General features: G+C 45.6%; 1 protein-coding gene across 3 annotated transcripts in view; it reads right to left on the reverse strand.

Annotated features, from left to right (window-relative positions):
* ORC2 (origin recognition complex subunit 2) overlaps positions 1-20813 on the reverse strand; it is a 334428-nt gene that overhangs the window by 150082 nt on the left and 163533 nt on the right. For all 3 annotated transcript variants that reach the window (XM_078680185.1, XM_078680186.1, XM_078680187.1), the window contains one exon: positions 18112-18169. In XM_078680185.1, the coding sequence (XP_078536311.1) occupies positions 18112-18169 (58 nt within the window). The remainder of the gene's footprint in view (positions 1-18111; positions 18170-20813) is intronic.

The following is a 20813-nucleotide window of genomic DNA, read 5'->3' on the forward strand; positions in this document are numbered from 1 at the left end:
TCACTCTGCACTCCCTAGCACTCCCGAGTCACTCTGCACTCCCTAGTCACTCTGCACTCTCTAGCACTCCCGAGTCACTCTGCACTCCCTAGTCACTCTGCACTCTCTAGCACTCCCTAGTCACACTCCCTAGTCACTCTGCACTCCCTAGCACTCCCTAGTCACTCTGCACTCTCTAGCACTCCCTAGTCACTCTGCACTCTCTAGCACTCCCTAGTCACTCTGCACACTCACTACTCTGCACACTCACTACTCTGCACACTCACTACTCTGCACACTCACTACTCTGCACACTCACTACTCTGCACACTCACTACTCTGCACACTCACTACTCTGCACACTCACTACTCTGCACACTCACTACTCTGCACACTCACTACTCTGCACACTCACTACTCTGCACACTCACTACTCTGCACTCTACACAAAGATCCGTTACAATTAAAATAAAATAAAACGAGGTGTAAAAAATGATATGAACTAATCTTCCTCGAGTTTTTCTAGCACCCGATTCTCTCCCTTCCTTCCCTCTTCTAGCTCCCCACCTCACCTTCTGCCCACACTTTTTCAGATAATGCTGTGAATGGGTGCAAGTATTTATTTTACTTAATGCAGTTTTATATAGCGTAAACTTTTCTAGCACCCGATTCTCTCGCTTCCTTCCCCCTTCTTGCTCCCCACCTCACCTTCAGCCCACACTTTTTCAGATTATGCTGTGAATGGGGGATGGCGGGCAAAAAGAGATGGGGTGAAGGAGGGACGAGGGGGTCGTAGGAAGGGGGTGGAGCGCCAAGGACGGATGGTGAACGTGGTATACAAGGACGAGGGAGGGATAGAGTTATTGGGTGTAGGGATAGGGAGGGTCGTAGGAAGTGGGTACGAAGGGAAGGGGCCGGAATGGAAGGGGGGAGACGAGGGAGGAGATGAAGAGAAGAAACGTCAGGAGAGCTGAAGGAAGGGGGCGGGACAAGCTGGCTGCAGAGGGAAGAATGGCTGAGTGAAACCGGGTAGTGGAGAGAAGGAGGGACAAAGTGAAGGAGATGTGAGAAGGATAGGATGAGAGGGTTGGAAGGGAGCCTGGCTGAGGCTCGGCAGGGGCTGGAGCTGAATAACAGACGGGATGCAGCGGGGGTCTGTGTGGAGTGATGGAGGGGTAGGTGAGGCGAAGGGTCGTGAACTGATGGTGGGAAGAAGGGGCACCAGAGGAGAAGACGGACTCAGGAGAGACAGGCAGGGAGGAGGAAATGAAGGGGAGGTGGACTGAGAGATTGGGGTAACAGGAAGGCGTCTTGGAATGAAGGTTTGGCAAGTATAGAGCCGAGACAAGAGTGAAGGGATGGGTGAAAGGGGCTTAGGGGGTCGTAGTAGATGACACTGGTATAACAGGCTGGTGGGCCCCTGCCACTGGGAGGTCCGAGTGCAAAGTGCAGGTCTTAGCTTTGAGTGCCCTGAGGGGGTTCAACTGCGTCAGTGCAAATCAAGAGTGCCAGCTGCAGAAATGCGTGCACCATTTGCGGGCCCAGTGCTAGCAAGGTAGTTCGGCAGGTTTGGAGCTTGCAGTATCAGCTCCCAGGTTTCCACTACATTCAGACCGCACAACTGTTCACCGCAGAGGTCTGAATGCCACATGTAAAACCATTCCAGTCCTGGTAAGATAGCCAAGTGGGTTGTGCACCTGATGCGGACCTCTGTCCGCTAACTACTTGTAAAAAATTCCAATTCAGATAGCTGAGCGGGTTGATGCACGGACTGCGGAGATCTGTGCATGTGTAATATGCCGGTCCCAGGTTCGAATTCCAGTAAAACAGCTGAATGAGCGCAGGGCCTGCAGTGCACATCTGGGGGTCCCCTGCAGGTCACTGGTGGGAGTGCGTTCCCGGGCTCTTACTCTGTCGAGGCGGGTGGGGGTGGTATTGTGGGGGGGGAGGTGCGACAAGGGGGTGGGTCACAGAGGTCAGGGGAGGGCTCTATGCAGCGGCGGCAGGGGGGTTGCTGAGGCAACAGGTGGGTGTTGTGCTATTGGGAATGGTGGATGCTGGGGCGGGAGGGGTGATTGTGGGGTGTCAGGGCTGCGGTACTGGGGGCCAGCGAGGACAGATAAAGGGGCAGCGGGTGCCCCAGTGGCTGGGTGGGTGCTTGGGTGATAGCGGATGGTGGTTTCGGATGCGGGGGGAGCTAGGAAGGGGTGGGGGCTGGGGCAGCAGGGGGTGCTTTGCTGCAGCGGGACGGGCTGCTGCTGGGGAAGCGGGTTCCTTGATGGCTCCTGGGGGGGCTGATGCCAGGCTCTGCTCGCTCGGTCAGGGTGGTACAAAAGGGGGTGGTGATGGACGGAGCATCTGACCCAATCAAACACTCACACCCAGTCAAAAGATCTGGGTTTGACCCATTGCCGTTCTTTAGCCCACTCTGCCACCCCAGTTCAGACATGGCTATATGCAAATCAGTCTGACCCTGTGCCTCATGGGAACAGTCCAGCCCGAACTGCCAAGCCATGCCTTCCCTGGACCGGAAACAAGCTTCCGAGGACCGGTTTCTGGCATTACAGCCGTCTTCAGCCCGGCTTGCTTGAATCCAGTGGCAAAGTGAGCAAGGGACTCACGTCTGAGCATACCCTGCCACACTTACGGCGGCCAAAGCGGTACAAAAGGGGGTGGTGATGGACGGAGCATCTGAACCAATCAAACACTCACACCCAGTCAAAAGATCTGGGTTTGATCGGTCAGGGTGGCAGCGCCGCCATTAATCACCGGCAGCCTCCCTCCCTGGCAGTGATGGATGATGGGCGGGTGCGTGGAGGGGGCTCCCTCCTCTTAGGCTGGGCTTGGCGATCCGTTCAGAGGGAGCTCCTGCACCCGAGAGCTTCTTCTCAGAGAGAACAGGTGCTTTTTAAAGCGCCAATGCACAGTTCCGCTTGTTTTGGGCGCTATAGAAATCATTAAAATTGCTCCTTTCTGTGACAGGAGTCTTCTTCATGATGCCGCGTCCCCATTGCAGGTGTTTGGGGGGGGGGGTCCTAGATCTCTTCAGGTGGGGGCTGCTCAGTGACCCCCCGGGCCCTGCTGGGGTGCATGCAGCGCCGCCTCGGATGGATGCTGCCCGGTCCTCGCCCTGCCCCCGTCCCCAGGGCCTTTAGACCCTCGGCAGAGGCCCATTCTACTGCCCTCCCTGCTTACTGTCCTCCCTCCCTGCTACCCCCACCCTGTCGGTGATGCCTGTGCGCTGCAGGTGCAGGCGGGCTGGAGGAGGGGGGCTGGGGGCAGCCCGGCTTTAATGGGACAGTGTGCCTGTGAACGGATTCTGTGGGTGGCAACTGGTCAGAGGGGATGGGGGCAGCCCGGATTTAAAGGGACAGTGTGCCTGTGAACGGATTCTGTGGGTGGCAGCTGGTCAGAGGGGATGGGGGCAGCCCGGCTTTAAAGGGATAGTGTGCCTGTGAACGGATTCTGTGGGTGGCAGCTGGTCAGAGGGGATGGGGGCAGCCCGGCTTTAAAGGGACAGTGTGCCTGTGAACGGATTCTGTGGGTGGCAGCTGGTCAGAGGGACAGGGCGCCGGGGATCACCGGGTTAAAGGGACAGGAAGTAAAACAAGGAAAGGCACGGACAGCGGGAGGGGGGGGCGGGAAAGGCTCGGACAGCGGGAGGGGGGGGAAAGACTCGGACAGAGGAAGGGGGGCGTGAAAGACTCGGACAGCGGGAGGGGGGCGGGAAAGACTCGGACAGCGGGAAAGACACGGACAGCGGGAGGGGGGCGGGAAAGATACGGACAGCGGGAGGGGGGGCGGAAACGGCAAGAAAGGCACCGACCTGGACTTCCTCCGGCGGCGGTCGGCCGCAAAATGACCCAAACAAACGTTGACGACCAAAAAAATAAACCCCGCCCACCGCCGCACTGACGTGACAAAAGGGGCCGGATGAGTAAAAGTCTCAGAAACGCCCACGAGTCGCCTCGCAGGATGACGGACGCCTCTGTTTGCCAATGGCTAGCGTCCATTTATGGAGCTAGCCAATGGGAAACAGAGGCGGGACGAACATCCATACTGTTGACAAAAGTTTTCGCCTGGGCGGAGCACTGCGTGCTCTCGCCAGGTCGAAACCTAAACAAGCATTTACAATGCAACGGTTTCGCCTTTGGAAAAGTTTGAGCTATTGGCATTGTGAATAACAAACTTTTTATTTATGTGTTGGTTTTGAAAACAGATAAATAAATGGCATTGTCATTTACAATGGCAATAGCTTAATCTCTCGCAAATGCGATTTGTATTGCAACTATTTCAGTTATCATTTTGCACTACGATGAAAACTGGCTTGTGCATTTACTCCTGCCGAAGAGTATCAAGAGGAGCGTCAGCAGGCGTCCCTGTAGGAGGTAGTGTATTCAAGACTGTGCAATACAATACATGCTCCCTTCCTAACTCACTTGGTCTCGAAACATTTACAATGCAATGGTTTCGCCTTTGGAAAAGTTATAGCTATTGGCATTGTAAATGACAAAATTTGTATTTATGTGTTGGTTTTGAAAACAGATAAATGAAGCATTTACAATGCAACGGTCTCGCCTTTGAAAAAGTTAGAGCTATTGGCATTGTAAATGACAACATTTTTATTTGTGTTGGTTTTGAAAATAGATAAATAAATGGCACTGTCATTTACAATGCCAATAGCTTAATCTCTCGCAAATGCCACACACAAACACACAGACCCACACAGAGTCCCACACACATACATACCTACAGAGCCACACGCACAGAGCCACACACTTCCAGTAGTCGGTGGGCAGCGTGGAGCAGACCAGCACCCAGCCCGACAGGGCCAGCAGCAAGGCCACGATCTCCCCCGCCATGCTGGCCATGGTCACCAGTGAGGGTCACAGGGCACAGGTGTCAGAGCTGAGGGCATGGGTGAGGGCAGAGGGCACAGGGGTAAGAGCTGAGGGCAGAGGGGTGAGTGCTGAGGGCAGAGGGGTGAGTGCTGAGGGTGAGAGCTGAGGGCAGAGGGGTGAGAGCTGCGGGCAGAGGGGTGAGAGCTGAGGGCACAGGAGTCAGAAGCGAGGGCCTAGGAAGAGCTGAGGGCACAGGGCAGGGTAAGAGCTGAGGGCACAGGGCAGGGTAAGAGCTGAGGGCACAGGGCAGGGTAAGAGCTGAGGGCAGAGGTGTAAGAGCTGAGGGCAGAGGTGTAAGAGCTGAGGGCAGAGGGGTGAGAGCTGAGGGCAGAGGGGTGAGAGCTGAGGGCAGAGGGGTGAGAGCTGAGGGCAGAGGGGTGAGAGTTGAGGGCAGAGGGGTGAGAGCTGAGGGAAGAGGTAAGAGCTGAGGGCACAGGAGTCAGAAGCGAGGGCCTAGGAAGAGCTGAGGGCACAGGGCAGGGTAAGAGCTGAGGGCAGAGGGGTAAGAGCTGAGGGCAGAGGGGTAAGAGCTGAGGGCAGAGGGGTAAGAGCTGAGGGCACAGGGGTAAGAGCTGAGGGCAGAGGGGTAAGAGCTGAGGGCACAGGGGTAATAGCACACATCTCCCCCTCACTCGCCCCCCCCCCGCACGAACAGTAGCTCAATAAAGTACAAGAACATAAAAGGTACACAAGAAACTGAATACATAACAGACAAACTAAAGGAACATAACACTGAAACAATGAAAGTAAAATAGAACTTCATGAACCATGCATACACCGTACAGGAAATAAGCTTTGAGCTGAACACCACCAATCACACCTTCACACAGAGCAAATAGCAGCACACACAATCTCACACACCCCCTCACACAGGGAACTCAAGTACACACCCATAAAAGGCACACACAACCATAAATAACCTCAACACCAATACTCTGCATGGCCATCACACCCAGTAAAGTATGCACGTTCCATGCAAACAGGAGTACACACACTATGGAAAGAGAAAATAGGCTTTCGCCGTGATGGAGTATGTACCTGCCACGCAAAGAGCACACAGGCATTCAACCCAGTGGAGTATGTACCCTCCAGCAAACAGGCATTCAATGCAGTGGAGTAATCACTATCCACGCAAACAGCATATGGGCATTAAAACCAGTGGAGTACTCACCGACCAAGCTAACCGCATATGGAACTTCAACCCAGTGGAGTATGCAGACTCCAAGCAAACAGGCATTCAGTTCAGTGGAGTATTTACCCGCCACGCAAACAGCACACAAGCATTCAACCCAGTGGACTACACACACACCCCACGCAAACAGCACATGGAATTTCAACCCTGTGGCTTACGCATCCTCCACACAAACAGGACGTCTGCATCAGAATACCCTGGGGCCCGCCCTCCCATCCATGTGGCCGACAAACAAAAGTATGCAAAAGGATGACATTTGGGCACAAACATCACACACCAAAGTGCACTCAACACCTCACACACTTTCTTCCCACGGACCCACACACTCTTACATGACACAGTAACACATTGCAAGTAACTCGGCACCCAAATTGCCAGTGAAGTACGTGTTAAATGATGCAGAAAATGAAACGGACATTTGGATTACCATTGCATTGTAATTCTGATCGGGACCCCGCTGCTCCTCCTGCCAATGATCTTTGCACTTCCACCCAAGGTATTGTGCCTAAGTTTATTGACATTGCTACATTTTCAGATGAAGTTCAGCAAGCTGCCCTATATTAGACGTCAGCAGGTTGATCTTTCCTGTGACTTTTCATTGCCTTATGGGTCCTGTAGTCCTAGTGTTATATAGGAGAAAAGAAAAAAGTTACCAGAATGCTTGTGTAACTAGGGCTCAATAAACTACTTGCGCATGACTTGGAAATGGATTGAGAAAGGGTGTTTTGTGTGGGGGGAGGAGGCGGAGGTGTATTGCTTAAATACATTAAATTAACCCATGCTGTCGCTGCTTAATATATATTTGTTCGTCCTCCCTGGTTTTTCTCAATGGTGCACGCTTTCTCTGGGGGGGGTGTTGGTGCTGGTGTTTGTAGGAGGTAATCTGCTTGGGGAGGGATGGGGGGGGAGAGTTGCACATCTGGCGGTTGTACAAAAAGCAGACATTCGAGACTTTTTAACCCGACTGCCCTTCTTTTCCACCGGGCAGCAACACCGCGCATTTTGAAGAGTTAAAGAAACGTTTCGACCGCTGTTTAAATTGCACCTCAGGCGCGAGTCAGTGCGGCCGGCTGATTTGCTCCAGGTGTCCTTGGACCACGCAACTACTATCGGTGACAGGGGCCAGGTTGGACATGATCTTTTATTTTTTTTATGCGTTTTTATATAGCGCGGACTTTACCATGCGTCAGAGCGCTTCACAATAGGAACAGTAATGCTACATGTGGTGAACATTACAAGTGAGCAAGTTACAAAAGCAAACGTTACGTTACATGGGGCAATAGTGACAATTGTGCATGTATAAAGAGCAAACAAAACACAAGAGGTAGCAAACGGTACGTTACAATAGGAACAAGTCGCTGAGCCGCTGTATGTTGATAGGCGCTTCCGGCTGCAGGCTACCCAGCACCGTTTGCGGACTCCCGGCCATATCTGGGGGGGCTCCTGCTGGGTCTCGCCTCGCAGTCTGCAGCCGAAGCGCGGCGTTGGGGCAAGAGATAGGCTCCGAAGCGATCCTCGCACCCGTGTCCAAGCACGGACTGCTTCTTTCGACGCGGTGGCGGGATCGAAGCATGCTTTTTCGCCGGGGGGTCGCTGCTCACGCGCAGCTGGCGGCTCTCTATTTCTGGCATGCCTGCTGCCTCAGGCCGCGCGGCTTTGCACAGCTGCGGGCTCAGGTGGAGGAGGTCTCGGAGGAGGCGAGCGAGGCCTGCTCGTGCCATTCACCTCAGAAGCCCGCTTCCCCGGAGCCCCGGTTGTGCACCTCGATGAAGAGGGGATTGATTAAACACAGCGCCCTGTTGCTCTGGCTGCAGTCCAGCTCCGAGGGCGTCCGGGTCCTGATGGAATGCACTCCATTGATATGCGGCCCGTGACACGGGCCTCCGCTTGCAAAGTCCGAGAGGAGAGGCTTCGGGGGAGGAGGCGGTTTGTTGTGTCGGCTCGGAGTAGGGAGCGGGTCAGGTCTGCGTCCTCACAGGGAGAGCCGTCCGGCTGGTGTGAGGAAGGATGCCGCAGAAAGAAAAAAAATAAACACACCCACCGCAGCGATGACGTAGGAAAAGGGGTGGGATGAGTAAAAATCGCGGGAACGCCCACGAATCTGCTCCGGCCATCAAGGACAGATGTCTGTTCCAATGGCTAGCCTCCATTTATGGAGCTAGCCAATGGAACAGAGGGCGGATTCCCAAGCCACATACTCTAAACAAAAGATTTCACCTTGCGCAAAACGCTGCTTGCGCAGCTTTTCGCCAGGTCGAAACCTAAAAAGGGAAGCAGAATTGTCTTCTAAGCCCAGAGGACGAGATAAATAGGTACACTCTACGAAATAGAGGGGTCTGGGGGAAAGAGGTACTGGAGAGTTTGTTACCTAAAGAATCCCACACCAGAGCTCAAACAATAACTCCTGCTTCTCTAGATCAGTCAGGCCAATTAAAACAGGCAGTCCCCTGTGTTAAGCAACCAAATGTGGTAAAAGCAAGCAGAAAGGTGGTAGAAGCTACTAAAACCCAGTTTAGTGCAAAGAAATTGTTAAAGAAGGAACCAGGGAAAATAAAAGTCACCCCCCACTCCGCTTGTTCTTTAAAGTGAAAGAAAAGGAAGATTCCAGTACTGTTTCTTCCCAGTTGGATAATACAAACATAAACTGCAAGGTGGCTTCTGGTTCTGGCTCCAAGGAACCTTCCTCTAAACTGCTTGTACTAAAAAATAGATATGACTCCCTACTCAGCATTGAGGAAAACAACACCTCTCCCTTAGTAGATAATGTTGATAAGGTTAATAGCCATAACCCAATAAGTGACTCTGGGCAATTAACTGCTACGGCCTCCCACATATCAGTCAGTAGAGAGTCGAATTTGGCAGAGCTCGAAAATACAATGGCGGTAATGCTAACAGAGCTAAGAGAGAGGTTTGCAACATCTGAGCTCAATCAACAGAAAATACAAGGATATTGTGAGAATATGGAGGCAAAAATCAATAGTCTTGTAGAAAGGGTAGGGGAGATGGAAACGAAACAAAATGAGATCTCAAACAAGGTGGTTATAAACCAAGAAGAGATTTTGACACTGAAGAAAAGTGAAAGAGACCTTAGAGACAATCTGGAGACGTTAGAAAACAACGCCAGAAGAAACAATATCAGAATTTTAAATGTCCCGGAGGGAAAGGAAGGTGGGGATATTAAGTCCTTCGTGATTACTCTTTTTTTAAAAACTTTATTTTCAAGTTTTCAAGTTAATTTCACAAACATTATGTTGAACAGTGTATCAATGATACAATACCCAGCCACCACAAAGCTGTTCCACCTATCAGTTCCATGCTTAATATGTCAACCAGTTAGCATATAATGGAGATGTACAGGCATGTCTCTATAGTGCTCCCAATGAGGAACACGACACTAAACAGTAAATAATATGTGACTCACACTTGATCAGAGGCCAGGGCAAGTATTCTACTCATTTATAGAGATGAAACTCATTAATCCTTGCAAAATTCGTCATCTGTGTCCGCATCATCCTGTAATCGGAGATAATCCTGCAGCGGCCCCCAAATATCTTTGGGCTTAGAGGCCAGTGGCAGTAATTCAGCATACATGGTGTTTTGTTCTTGACAATAAGTTAAGTCCGCTATCCACTCCTTAAATTTCGTGGTCCGCTCCCTGCCCCATCTGCAGGCCACCCTATGTTTGGCAAGTAATAGTGAGATAGCAACAAATTTTCTATACTGTGTAGGTATCTGTGCCGTATACCCCAGCAATGCTAAAAACAGATCCCGTTCCAAGACTTGACCAATCATTGTGCCCAGAGCTGCTAGGACTTGTTCCCAGTATTCCCGTATAGACGGACACTCCCACGCAAAGTCTGCTTACACCATAGGCACCTATCGGTATCTGCCATTTTGAACCGCAATTTCTTTGCCGGTGTATAATACAATCTATGCAGAAACTTATAATGTATAACTCGCAACCTGCAGCTAGATGAAATTTGCGGCGTCTGCACATAACAGTATCGCCATTGCTCGTCAGTAATCTCCTGCTCTAACTCTTCACCCCAATGTACCTTCGTGATTACTCTTTTAAAAGAGTATAACCCGAGCTTAGATTCTGATATTATAGAGCAAGACCCCCATAGAGTCCACCGTGATCCTTTTGTCGTACGCCCCGGGAGAAAAACAGTGAGGAGGATTCGGGTTGATTTTAAAACATACTCATTAAAAGAAACTATTCTTGCGGCAGCCCTAAAACTAGGAACGTACTAGAAGGAGGACTGGTCCTTTTGGATTCGATCTGATGTTTCACGAGAGACTTTGGATAGGCAGTGAGAATTAGGAAAATATATTCAAGATTTAAGAGATCTAGGCGCCACTACAAATATACACTTCCCAGCAACTTTAAAGGTCATGAGGAACAATAAAATGTATACTTTCAGAGACCCAGATGATGCAAAAACCTTTAATGAGCGGACTAGGGCTCAACCATAATAGTGGGAAATTGTCAGCCAATCAAGGGGCGTGAGAGCTCATAGGAGGTGTCAATATACCTCGTGCTAGTAGGGAGGGAAGGCTGGGTCACACATTGGGCGAGGAAGCAAATGGGAGAAAAATCAACAACAAAAAATGTCCTACAATGTTTGATGCAGATATCCTGGTTTATCTTTTATTCCATTGTTGTTTTGGTTTATAGGGGGTACCGTTCCTTAAGGACAGTTGAATGTAACATGTTAATGTTAATAGACAGCAAAAAGGCTACTGTAAATAATCCATGGCAGCGTTAGATAATATCAACTCTTTAAGAGTATTATCATGGAATGTGAACGGCCTGAAAGTGACTTCAAGGAGGAATAAAATACTGGAATACTTGAAATTGAGGGAGGTGGATGTTATATTTATTCAAGAATCTCATCTATTAAAACAGGAAAGGTTTGATATTCTTAAATCTCAAACTTGGATAGAGCACTGTATACAGTGACAGTTGAAGGGGTAGCTATAATTTTTAAAAAATCAGCTGATTGTACTATCGCTGAAGTTAAGGTCGACCCCCAAGGTAGATGGGTGATTGTCAGGGCAAGAGCTAAGGGCACATGGTTAATTTTTGTATCATATTATGGTCCTAATCTGGATGATCCTCTACCTCTCCGTACACTAATGCTTCATTTACTTGAATTTAATGACACAATCATCATGGGAGGTGATTTTAATGTTATTCTTGACTTAGATAAGGACACCACCTCAAAAAAACTCAATACGGTAACTTCAAAAATGAGAACCGCACTGAAATAAATAATCCAGGATCTTGGCCTAGTAGATATATGGAGGATAAAAAACTCAAAGGGGGGGGGGAACGCCGAGTAACTCTATAAGGGATTTCACAATAAAAAGCATGGGCACCGGTCTAGGATCGATATTTTCTTGACATCCAGTAACATCAGTAAGTTGGTCAAGAAAATTACCCATGTACCGGAACACCTATCAGACCACTCAGTAATTTTTTTACAGTTTAAGCTTATTGATAAATCTCCAGAGTTGGGCTGGACATTAAATCGATCTCTCCTTTTGGAGTGTTCGATAGTTGAGTGTGTGATAAAACAGACAAGAGTTTTTTTTCTTTAATCTTGATACGGACCCCATAAATAAGATTTGGGACACGTATAAAGCATATCTTTGAGGTGTTCCAATTGGCCAAAATACCAGGGAAAACACGAAAAGGAAAAAATAACTTAGCTCTTTAGAAATTCAGATAAAAGAAATTCAAGAAGTCCTGGCCCAAACCCTAGAGTACATGAATCATACAGGCCGATATCACTGCTTAACAGTGATTACAAAATGTATACACTGACTCTGAATAAAAGGCTGGAGCGAATGGTCGGCTCAATTATCCATAATGATCATAAGGGATTAATGAAGGGGAGGCATTTAGAGAATCTGACCCACAAGTTAATTGGCGAAGTAGATCTTGCCATCGAACATGAAAACCCGCTGTCTATAATAACCTGTGATGCTGCAAAAGCCTTTGACAGTGTTAGCTGGCCCTTTTTTATGAGGTAATCCAGAGCTTTAATATGGGGGGATGTGTTCGGGTCAGCAATTAAGGCCCTGTACAGGAATCCTATGGCCCGGGTTTTAGTAAATGGCTCCCTTTCTGAAACAGTACAAATAAGAAGAGGGTCCAGACAGGGCTGTCCACTTTCCCCTATTCTCTTTAATATATATATCTCGAGCTGTTGGCCCTTAAGTTAAGAGCCTGTAAAAATGTTCCTCCATTTATATGTAATGATTGGGAAAAAAAGATAGGGCTTTACGCCGACGATTTAATGATCTTCACAACTATCTTGACCCAGTAATATCGGTCATTTGGGAAACTCTAGATAAATTTGGGAAACTATCAGAATACGCTGTAAAACCCTCAAAAACAGAGATTATACAGTGGAACACTACTTCCCAAAGTAAGCTTATTACAAAGAAGATCAGATATCTAGGGATTGAGGTGGTTCAAAATCTGGAAACCTTAGCGAAGGTGATTTTTGACCTACTCACCTCAAAAGTAAGAAAACAACTGCAGCAGTGGGACTCTTTACGTTTATCCTTTCTGGGTAAATCAAACCTACTAAAGATGTCTATTTTACCTGGGAAACAACATTTACAACGCAACGTTTACAACGCACTACCATTACAATGAAACTTTTACAACGCAACATCCATTACATCGCATGCCATTACAACGCAACCATTACAACGCATACCACTACAACACGTCATTACAACGCATACCATTACAACGCATAACATTACAACGCATAGTACCCTTACATTATCCAACACTTACCCTACGGTTGCATCCCCTGGAGTTAGAATAGTAATTTTTACCCCTACACTATCCAATACTTACCCTACTGTTGCACCCCCCCCCCTGGAGTTAGAATAGTAATGTTTACCCCTACACTATCCAATACTTACCATACATGCAATGTAATGGTATGCGTTGTAAAGGTAGTATGCGTTGTAATGAAATGCGTTGTAAAGGTAGTTTTTAAAAATTCGTTGTAATGGCATGCGTTGTAATGGATTTTGCGTTGTAAAAAATGCGTTGTAAAGGTATGCGTTGTAAAAGTATGTGTTGTAACGTCATACATCCATTTTACCCAAAATATACATATATTTTCAATACAATTCCGCTAGAATTCAAGACCGAATGGAAAGTTCAAGGAGTCTTTTCCAGCTTCATCTGGGGAAAAAAGGCCCAGAATTGCATGGAGGAAATGCAGGGAAAAAAAGGAAAATGGGGGTATAGCAAGCCCAGATCTTCTACAATATCAGAGAGCCTTTCATTTGAAAATTTTTAGACAGTTATTAAAGGACTCCAATAATTTCACTCCTATGTTTCGTGCGCTGACATATGGTCCACCAGACTTAGCTAACCACTTTCTCTATAAGTTCGTAGACCCTACATTTTTCAAACAAATTTAGACTAAAGTCTCTTCATTGGGGCTGTAAACTGTAGTACCAAATTAGGAAGATGCTACAGATTCCATATTACAGCCACCAGGCGCCAATATGGAGGTCCCTAGGAACTCCTACATGTCTGCAAGACTCTTTAGCGATCCCGATAAGGGAAAAGGGAATTTGTAGATGGGGTCAGTTATTGGATGGCATTCAGCTAATATCTTGGCAAGACTTTCAAGAGATTACAGAAGGTGCTGCCTCTCGTTTTAAATATTGCCAGTTACTAAGGGCGAAAAAACGAACTGTAGGAGGTCAAAATAGCGCTACAGCCAGGATTACGGAAAGAGATCTCGGTATGGTACTAGTTAGTGGTACAATCATCAGAAGATTCTACTACATGGCACATGGAGACGTGAAGGAGGAAACTACCGGACCTCGATCTTGAAGCACTAAGGCAAGTATCTATATCTCTTTTGTGGTATTGTGTGAAATCTGAGCCTTTAAAGAAAAAACACCTTTTTACCATACATAAGGCGTATTGGATGCCCCGAAAACTGGTGAAAACGGGCCAGCAAATGGTGAGGAAGTGCCAAAAGTGCGGTGAACCCAACGTAGATGAAACACACGTTCTGGTAGTGTCCTTCCATCCAAATGTTCTGTCCTGTCAGGTTTGGTGGGTCAAGAAGGGGAGTCTAGCACTGGTAATAATTGGGGTGATTCCAGAAGAAGAATACGCTGGTAACATACCTAAACATCTTAAGGCTCTTATATTTATTTTAATCTTATTAGCTCGTAGAGAATTGTGTATTAAGTGGATCTTACCTATTTCACTCTTAGAATCTGAATGGATAGATTTGATCCACAGAATAGCCAAAACGGATAGAGAAACGCGCTCTTATAAGAGAACGAAGCACTGGAGTATTTGGGATAACTGGATTGAGACTGCTTGCCCCGCACAGTAGTCTAAATATTTCTTCCTCTTTATACTTTTACTTTTCACCAGTGGGAATTTATTTGATATTAATATGAATTTTCATAATCTTATTGGAGTAGTATTGGTACCCCGCTTTATAAAACATGTATTGTATAGCTTTAGTTAATTTCTAATTGGAAAAAGTAACTACTACTAATCCAATGATTAAGCATCAGTAAACACAGGATATTCTCAACAATCTAGGAGATTCATCAAGACGGATTGGTGAACCTAGAAGGAGAATCTAAGCAAGAACCTGTAATATAGGAGAAAAGAGTAACCCAAACCTGTAGAGAAGTCCAGTGATGGTCACCATCGCCTCCAGAGTGGAGAGAGTGGGTATTGCTTTGTCTGGACAGTAAAAAAATTGGTCGGTAATCTCTTCTTTCTCCATATTTATACTGATGAAACATATGAGGACAAAAAGAAACCACTGTGCAGCATACCCCGAACAGCTGCATACACTTTCAGCCGGCCTGCCAGACATTTAAGCTCAGCCTCTCTCATTCGCACACATCCGCATTCACAGAAGGAGAGCAGGAAGCTGCTTGTTCAAGTACATCACACCCAAAACATGGAACAATCACCCACAACACATCAGAGCCTGCTACTCATTTCTGGACTGCAGCAGGAACCTGAAGACTTGGCTCTTTGAATAACTCTAAGGGGACTACATGTGCCTACACACCTTCTCAAACGCATAGATACCCTCACGGATGATTAGTGCGTTATACAAACTGACATAACATAAGTAAATACATTTTATCTCTGGATAAGACGAACTGGAATGCAACTATTTAGGCACTATAAACCCTGGATAATCCGGTAGCCCACGCTTTAGCACTGGTATAAATTGAACAAAAATATCTTTAAGTAGAGTCTTCGGTGACAGAGTCTCAAAGGGTTTTACACACAGAGGTAAAAATTAAACTATCAGGGATAGAAACAATAAGCTATGCTACCGTAGGTTTTAGGGTTAGCATATGATCCTGATGGCTCCACTTTTGTGAAATACTACTCCTAAGTAACTGCATGAAGAGTCTAACTTAATCTCCAGATCTTGTTGTGAACAGTAAAAATAAAAATCCTTTTCTTGGGACTTTTTTTTAATTTTTTTTTAGATAAGTACAATACACTTTGAATTATTAATCACCAGTTACTTTTGGGAGTATGACACATCCAACACTTGTCAGCATGTGCTGTAACCCAATGCTTGTTATATTGAAAAGGACTTTGTCATCTGTGTATCGTATAACATAAACCAGACCACAACTACACTTTGTCAGGTTTAAAGTCTATTATGCATGTGGATAGTTGTGTATTAGAACCACTGATGGGCTTTTGTATGCTAATAATGCATGGTACATGCAAGACCGACCTGATGGCATGTCATAAGAATGCATTAAACATAAGAGAATGTCCGTATCAGCATATTGCCTAGGAAAATGCAATAACTGTTTACATGCTTAAATTAACAAACGTGTGCTTGACTGCCATGTTTTTTGTGTAAAGAAACTCCATGTTTTGGTCACCATTCAAGCTCACATGACAGAAGGAAAACTGACCACTTCTCTGGTTCATGTGTTATAATCACATCTGCAGGGGAAAGATGAACCTGCATAGATCTGACTTGAGCTAAAAGTAGCATTAGCTTCCGTAGGCTTCTATGAAGCAGCATTGTTTGGAAATGTTCATATCAAAGCAATAGCCAAGAACAAGTGACCCATCCCAGTCCCATAAGTCACAATTAACAAATACGGTATATAAGGTACTGGTGCAGGGGTTGGGATTTGACATTGGGTAGGTTGCTGAGAGGAGATGCTGAAGTACTGAATTCTGACAGCTGATCCAATTACACCATAATGTATGCGGAGAAACTATCCAAGGACTGGAATAATAAAGCTTAATGAAATCATACAGTCATTTTAGGTTAGATGGCTGAAAGCATCTAGGGGAACACACTAATAGGATAGGGATGTGTGTTGAAATGTGATTCAGGACATACATGTTTATCTTATCTGGATATAAAATACACACAGATTGACTTTTTTCTCACCACTAATACTATCCTGCACAGCACATTAATTTATACTTCTCCCAAAAACATAATCCTATAGGTCTCGAAATTACTGACAATAAAATAGAATAATATATAGTGAGCAACTTCAGAACTACTGTTTAAGCCCCTGTGGCCCTGCTCCATGGTCTCTCAGACTCCAACTCAGCTCCCTGTACAACTATCGTACACACCACACCACATCTTATCTTATCAAGGGCCTGAGGAGACTGGACCAATCTTACCGTAATTCACTTGTTGTCAGCACCCACACAGCCCCCACCCTCTTCAAAGCCATGTGCATCATATACAAAGCCATCAACAACTGCCCATTTTGCTGACAAGCTAGCCACCTCTGATGGCTTTTGGTACACCCACAGTCAGAACACCATCAGATAGGAGACAAAGATATGCAAAAAAAATAAAAAAGAGAAAAACAGGCGTTCTCCATTTATGCACCCTCGATCTGAAACAACATCCCTGTATCCATCAAGATTGCCCCAACCATGTTTCAATTTAAGATTGAGGTTAAGACACAGCTCTTTAAAAAACACACACTATAACACAAAGTAAGAGTCCACCTCCACTCCTAGAACACGCGTTCCCTCTCCAATTATCCATTGACTGTATCTTTGGCTTTTACCTTCTACAGCACTCCTCTACCTTTAGGCTATGTTTGAACTACACATAATGTGGGATGCATTCCTTTATGTCCTACTCTATGCCCCTCACGCTACATTCCTGGGTTTCCTCTTAAGTGCCCTTGGCTCTCTAGTTACTGTTTTTTAAATATTGGGTCTTACTGGTGTACGTTTCTTTCTCCTTGTTTTCTTGGCACCTTTGCCTGCCCCCCCCCCCCCCCCCACACCCTCCACCCCGCCCTCTTCTCTTGTACTTCCTATCTTAATATTAGAAAGGGCGGGCGTCCCGGATAGCTCCCTCTCCCTTTGTGTTCTACCTAGAAGAAGGTATGAAAGGAGGTAATGCCTGGCGCGGAGTGCTGGAGGGCATTTACAGAGAATTCTACAATTGATAGGACACAGAGAAGGTGATTAGGATCAAGGAGTTCCCTACAGCATCATCAACTACCTTCTGCTTTGGCATAGAATTAACAAATAACTCATGCTGTGGATGAAAAGTGTTCTGGCACCATGATTTTTTTTAATCTACTGGGCTTTGATACGACCTATAACGTCCAGCATTCTATAAATCTTTAGGGCCATTACTTTAAGCTTCTGTGCAAGATTCTAGAGTGCATCCTTTGCTAGCTGAGGAGGAAATCAAAAGACATTCTCTGCCCCCCCTCCACCACCCAGGGCAGCCCAGCAAGCATTGCTCCCTGGGAGCTATCCTCCCAGAAGTAGAGACATCCTTTCATAGCTTAGGTCTCATCACAACTCTGTAACTGTGCTCATCACAAAGAACAGAGCTCAGGCTCATACCTGTTGAAAATGCACAGCACAACCATCTTAACTACATTTGTAAATTGTATATTTAAACAAAAGAAAACCCATAACAAGTATCATAAGACCGCTACAGCTTAATAAACTCTGTAGTGCGTTTTTCTGGTACACACCTGTTAGGCGCTTTCTCAGTCGGTGAGGCGTTGTTGAAACAAACTCATTCTTTTTACCCTAAAGGAAACACAGCAGTTAGGACACACACGCTGAAAAGTCTATTCATTTTTATTTTTTTAATGTCGCGTAAAAGCTTAATATTAAAAAAGTGAGACGCAAGATATGAAAAATATGAAGAAATATTTTAAATTAAATTAATAAAATGATATGCTAACTACATCACCTATAAATTGTGTTTGGGTCTACAAATTCAATACCACTGTTTGGATTTTTACTTCCGTGTATCCCCACTTAATTATTACTGGACCCCGCAGTGAATCATAATTGGAAACTGGGGGCCCGAGTAATTACGGAAAGCCAGTGACTCCAGGGCAAGTATTTTCGATAATTTGAACAGCAAAACAATACATAAAAAACACAGAAACAAGTATACATCAAACATATATAGAAATTATGAAATATTTTATTTAATACACAAAAATACAAAAAACGTAATCTGAATGGGAAAGTTGGAGCTTTTCTAAATTCAATTGAGGCCACTGACCGCCCGATGCTATATTCTGTTTGGTGCTCTTCCACCGCTCCCATAAATCAATCTGAGGACACTACCTTCATTTTTAGCTTCCAATTTCAAATGTCTTCACATCTACAGAATGTTTTAAAATGTTACGACTGTTCATCGTGCTTAATGTTTACATAGACTTTAGTAATCTGTTACTATTAGTTAATTTTCTAAGCAGTCCTGGACCTCTTAAGTAGGTTTCGCAGACCCGAGGGGACCCCAGACAACAAGTTAAGAACCACTGGCCTAAACAGCTGGGGCCAAGGAGAAAAGCACAATGTTACAATGAGTAGAAATTGGGTACATGGATGTAAGCCATGCGAAAATAGGAGTTTAACAAAAATATTTATTTCATTTCTTTTTTGTTTATGACAGTATAGAGCCAAACGTGAAACATATGTTTGTGCCATTCTCTTGTGGCTTTAAGATGAAAAAAGTGCAGGATAGTTTGTCCCTAGAGCATATACTCACCTCTAGTCTAGACTTAGTGACCTCTACTATCAGAAACTGTGTTACATAAACTATGACTTTGGCATAGTTCTACAAGGTTTGCTTACCGACCCATGGGTCACACAGGTGAACTCTGTTTAATGCACCAGCGCTCAAGGTGAAAGACTGATTATTGTAGCCCTCTAGAACCCCACCAAAACACTGTTGAAGTAGAGTTATTGCTTTTGGGTTACTAGCAATCTCTGTAATGGGATTAAAGGCACCATGGTAACAGAAATAAACCAATTTAATTATTCACAATATAACACACACTGCACTAAGAAGAATAGACGCTTAACTAAAAGCATTTATTACAACAGGGTGACCCTGTTCTTCAGAAGATACAAAATACCTACACAGGATATCATAAAAACAGCAAAAAGGCACGATGTGAGCAACAAGTTAAAATACAAATTTCTAACATTGTTAAAATGTCACCTAAACCCTAACACCCTACCACCTTCGTCCATGCGCTACACTAAGATCATGGAGAGTAGAACAACTAGCAGTCTAGAGTTTCTTAGGAGGAAGCAATACACTGCATACTCTATTGACAGCAAAAGCTGTCATAATTTTATTTATTTTTAGTGTTTTCTATAGCGCGAACATGACCCTGCACAGGGTGTCAGAGCGCTTTACAACACACCGACCCTTACATATTACGAGACATTACTGGTTTGCGACATTTACACTTCCGTAAGGTATAACTACATATATAGTGTTCAACAGGTAGATTACCATAATGCCTCTGGAACTATACAACACAATAAGACAAAAACGAATATACAAGTCCAAAATTGTACAGTGAGCTGGTTGCCTGAACGTTCGAACAGCATGACAGAATGACATATAGATTGTTCAGCTGTAAGGTATTAGGGGATACATTTCCTCATATAAAACAATTTTGCTTCCTTTTTGAATGTTGCGATGGATGGACTTCTTCTCATGTCGAGGGGGAGGGCGTTCCAAATTCTCGGTGCTGCCCCTGAGAATGCTCGGTCATAAGTTTATTTCTTACAGAAACGAGCCGGTTTCAGTAGCAGATCCCCTTTGCTCCTGGAGGAACGTATCAGCAGAGGGATGAAGGCCGTGTTCCCTGCGAAGGGCAAACATATGCTGAGGTAACGACCTTCCTCTGGGACTCGGCTTTATCAGCATCAGGGTACTTGCAGCATCTTCTTAGTGCCTGTAGATATAACAGTCTCTGACAGAATCTTGTGCGATTATCTGGGCAAAGGACCTATCCAGACAAGTGGCAGCCATTCCATAGTATATCTTATCAGAGATTGGAATTTCTGATATAGGTTTAGGAATGTCTGACATAGATTATGTGCAACAAGGTGTATGTCCCAGATGTTTCCTTATGAAAATTTAAGGATAAAGGACATCATTTCAGACTACCACTTTTATCTATGTCTATATTTGTTCTCATTTGATATTAGCATGGTGATAAGTACACGTGTCCAAGACTGATGTCCTATCAGCTGCTATATATCTATGTCATGAGCCGAATGGCTTGACACTTTCAGGGTTCTTAGAAAAATAAGGTCATACTACATCTGCAACAGTGGCAGACATGGCAATGATTCTGCATAAAAGTTGGAATATTGCGACTCCTGTTACCTAAAATGGTGTTGGGCCTACTCAAAA

Source organism: Lissotriton helveticus, chromosome 3_1, assembly GCF_964261635.1.
Source record: "Lissotriton helveticus chromosome 3_1, aLisHel1.1, whole genome shotgun sequence".
NCBI lineage: Eukaryota > Metazoa > Chordata > Amphibia > Caudata > Salamandridae > Lissotriton > Lissotriton helveticus.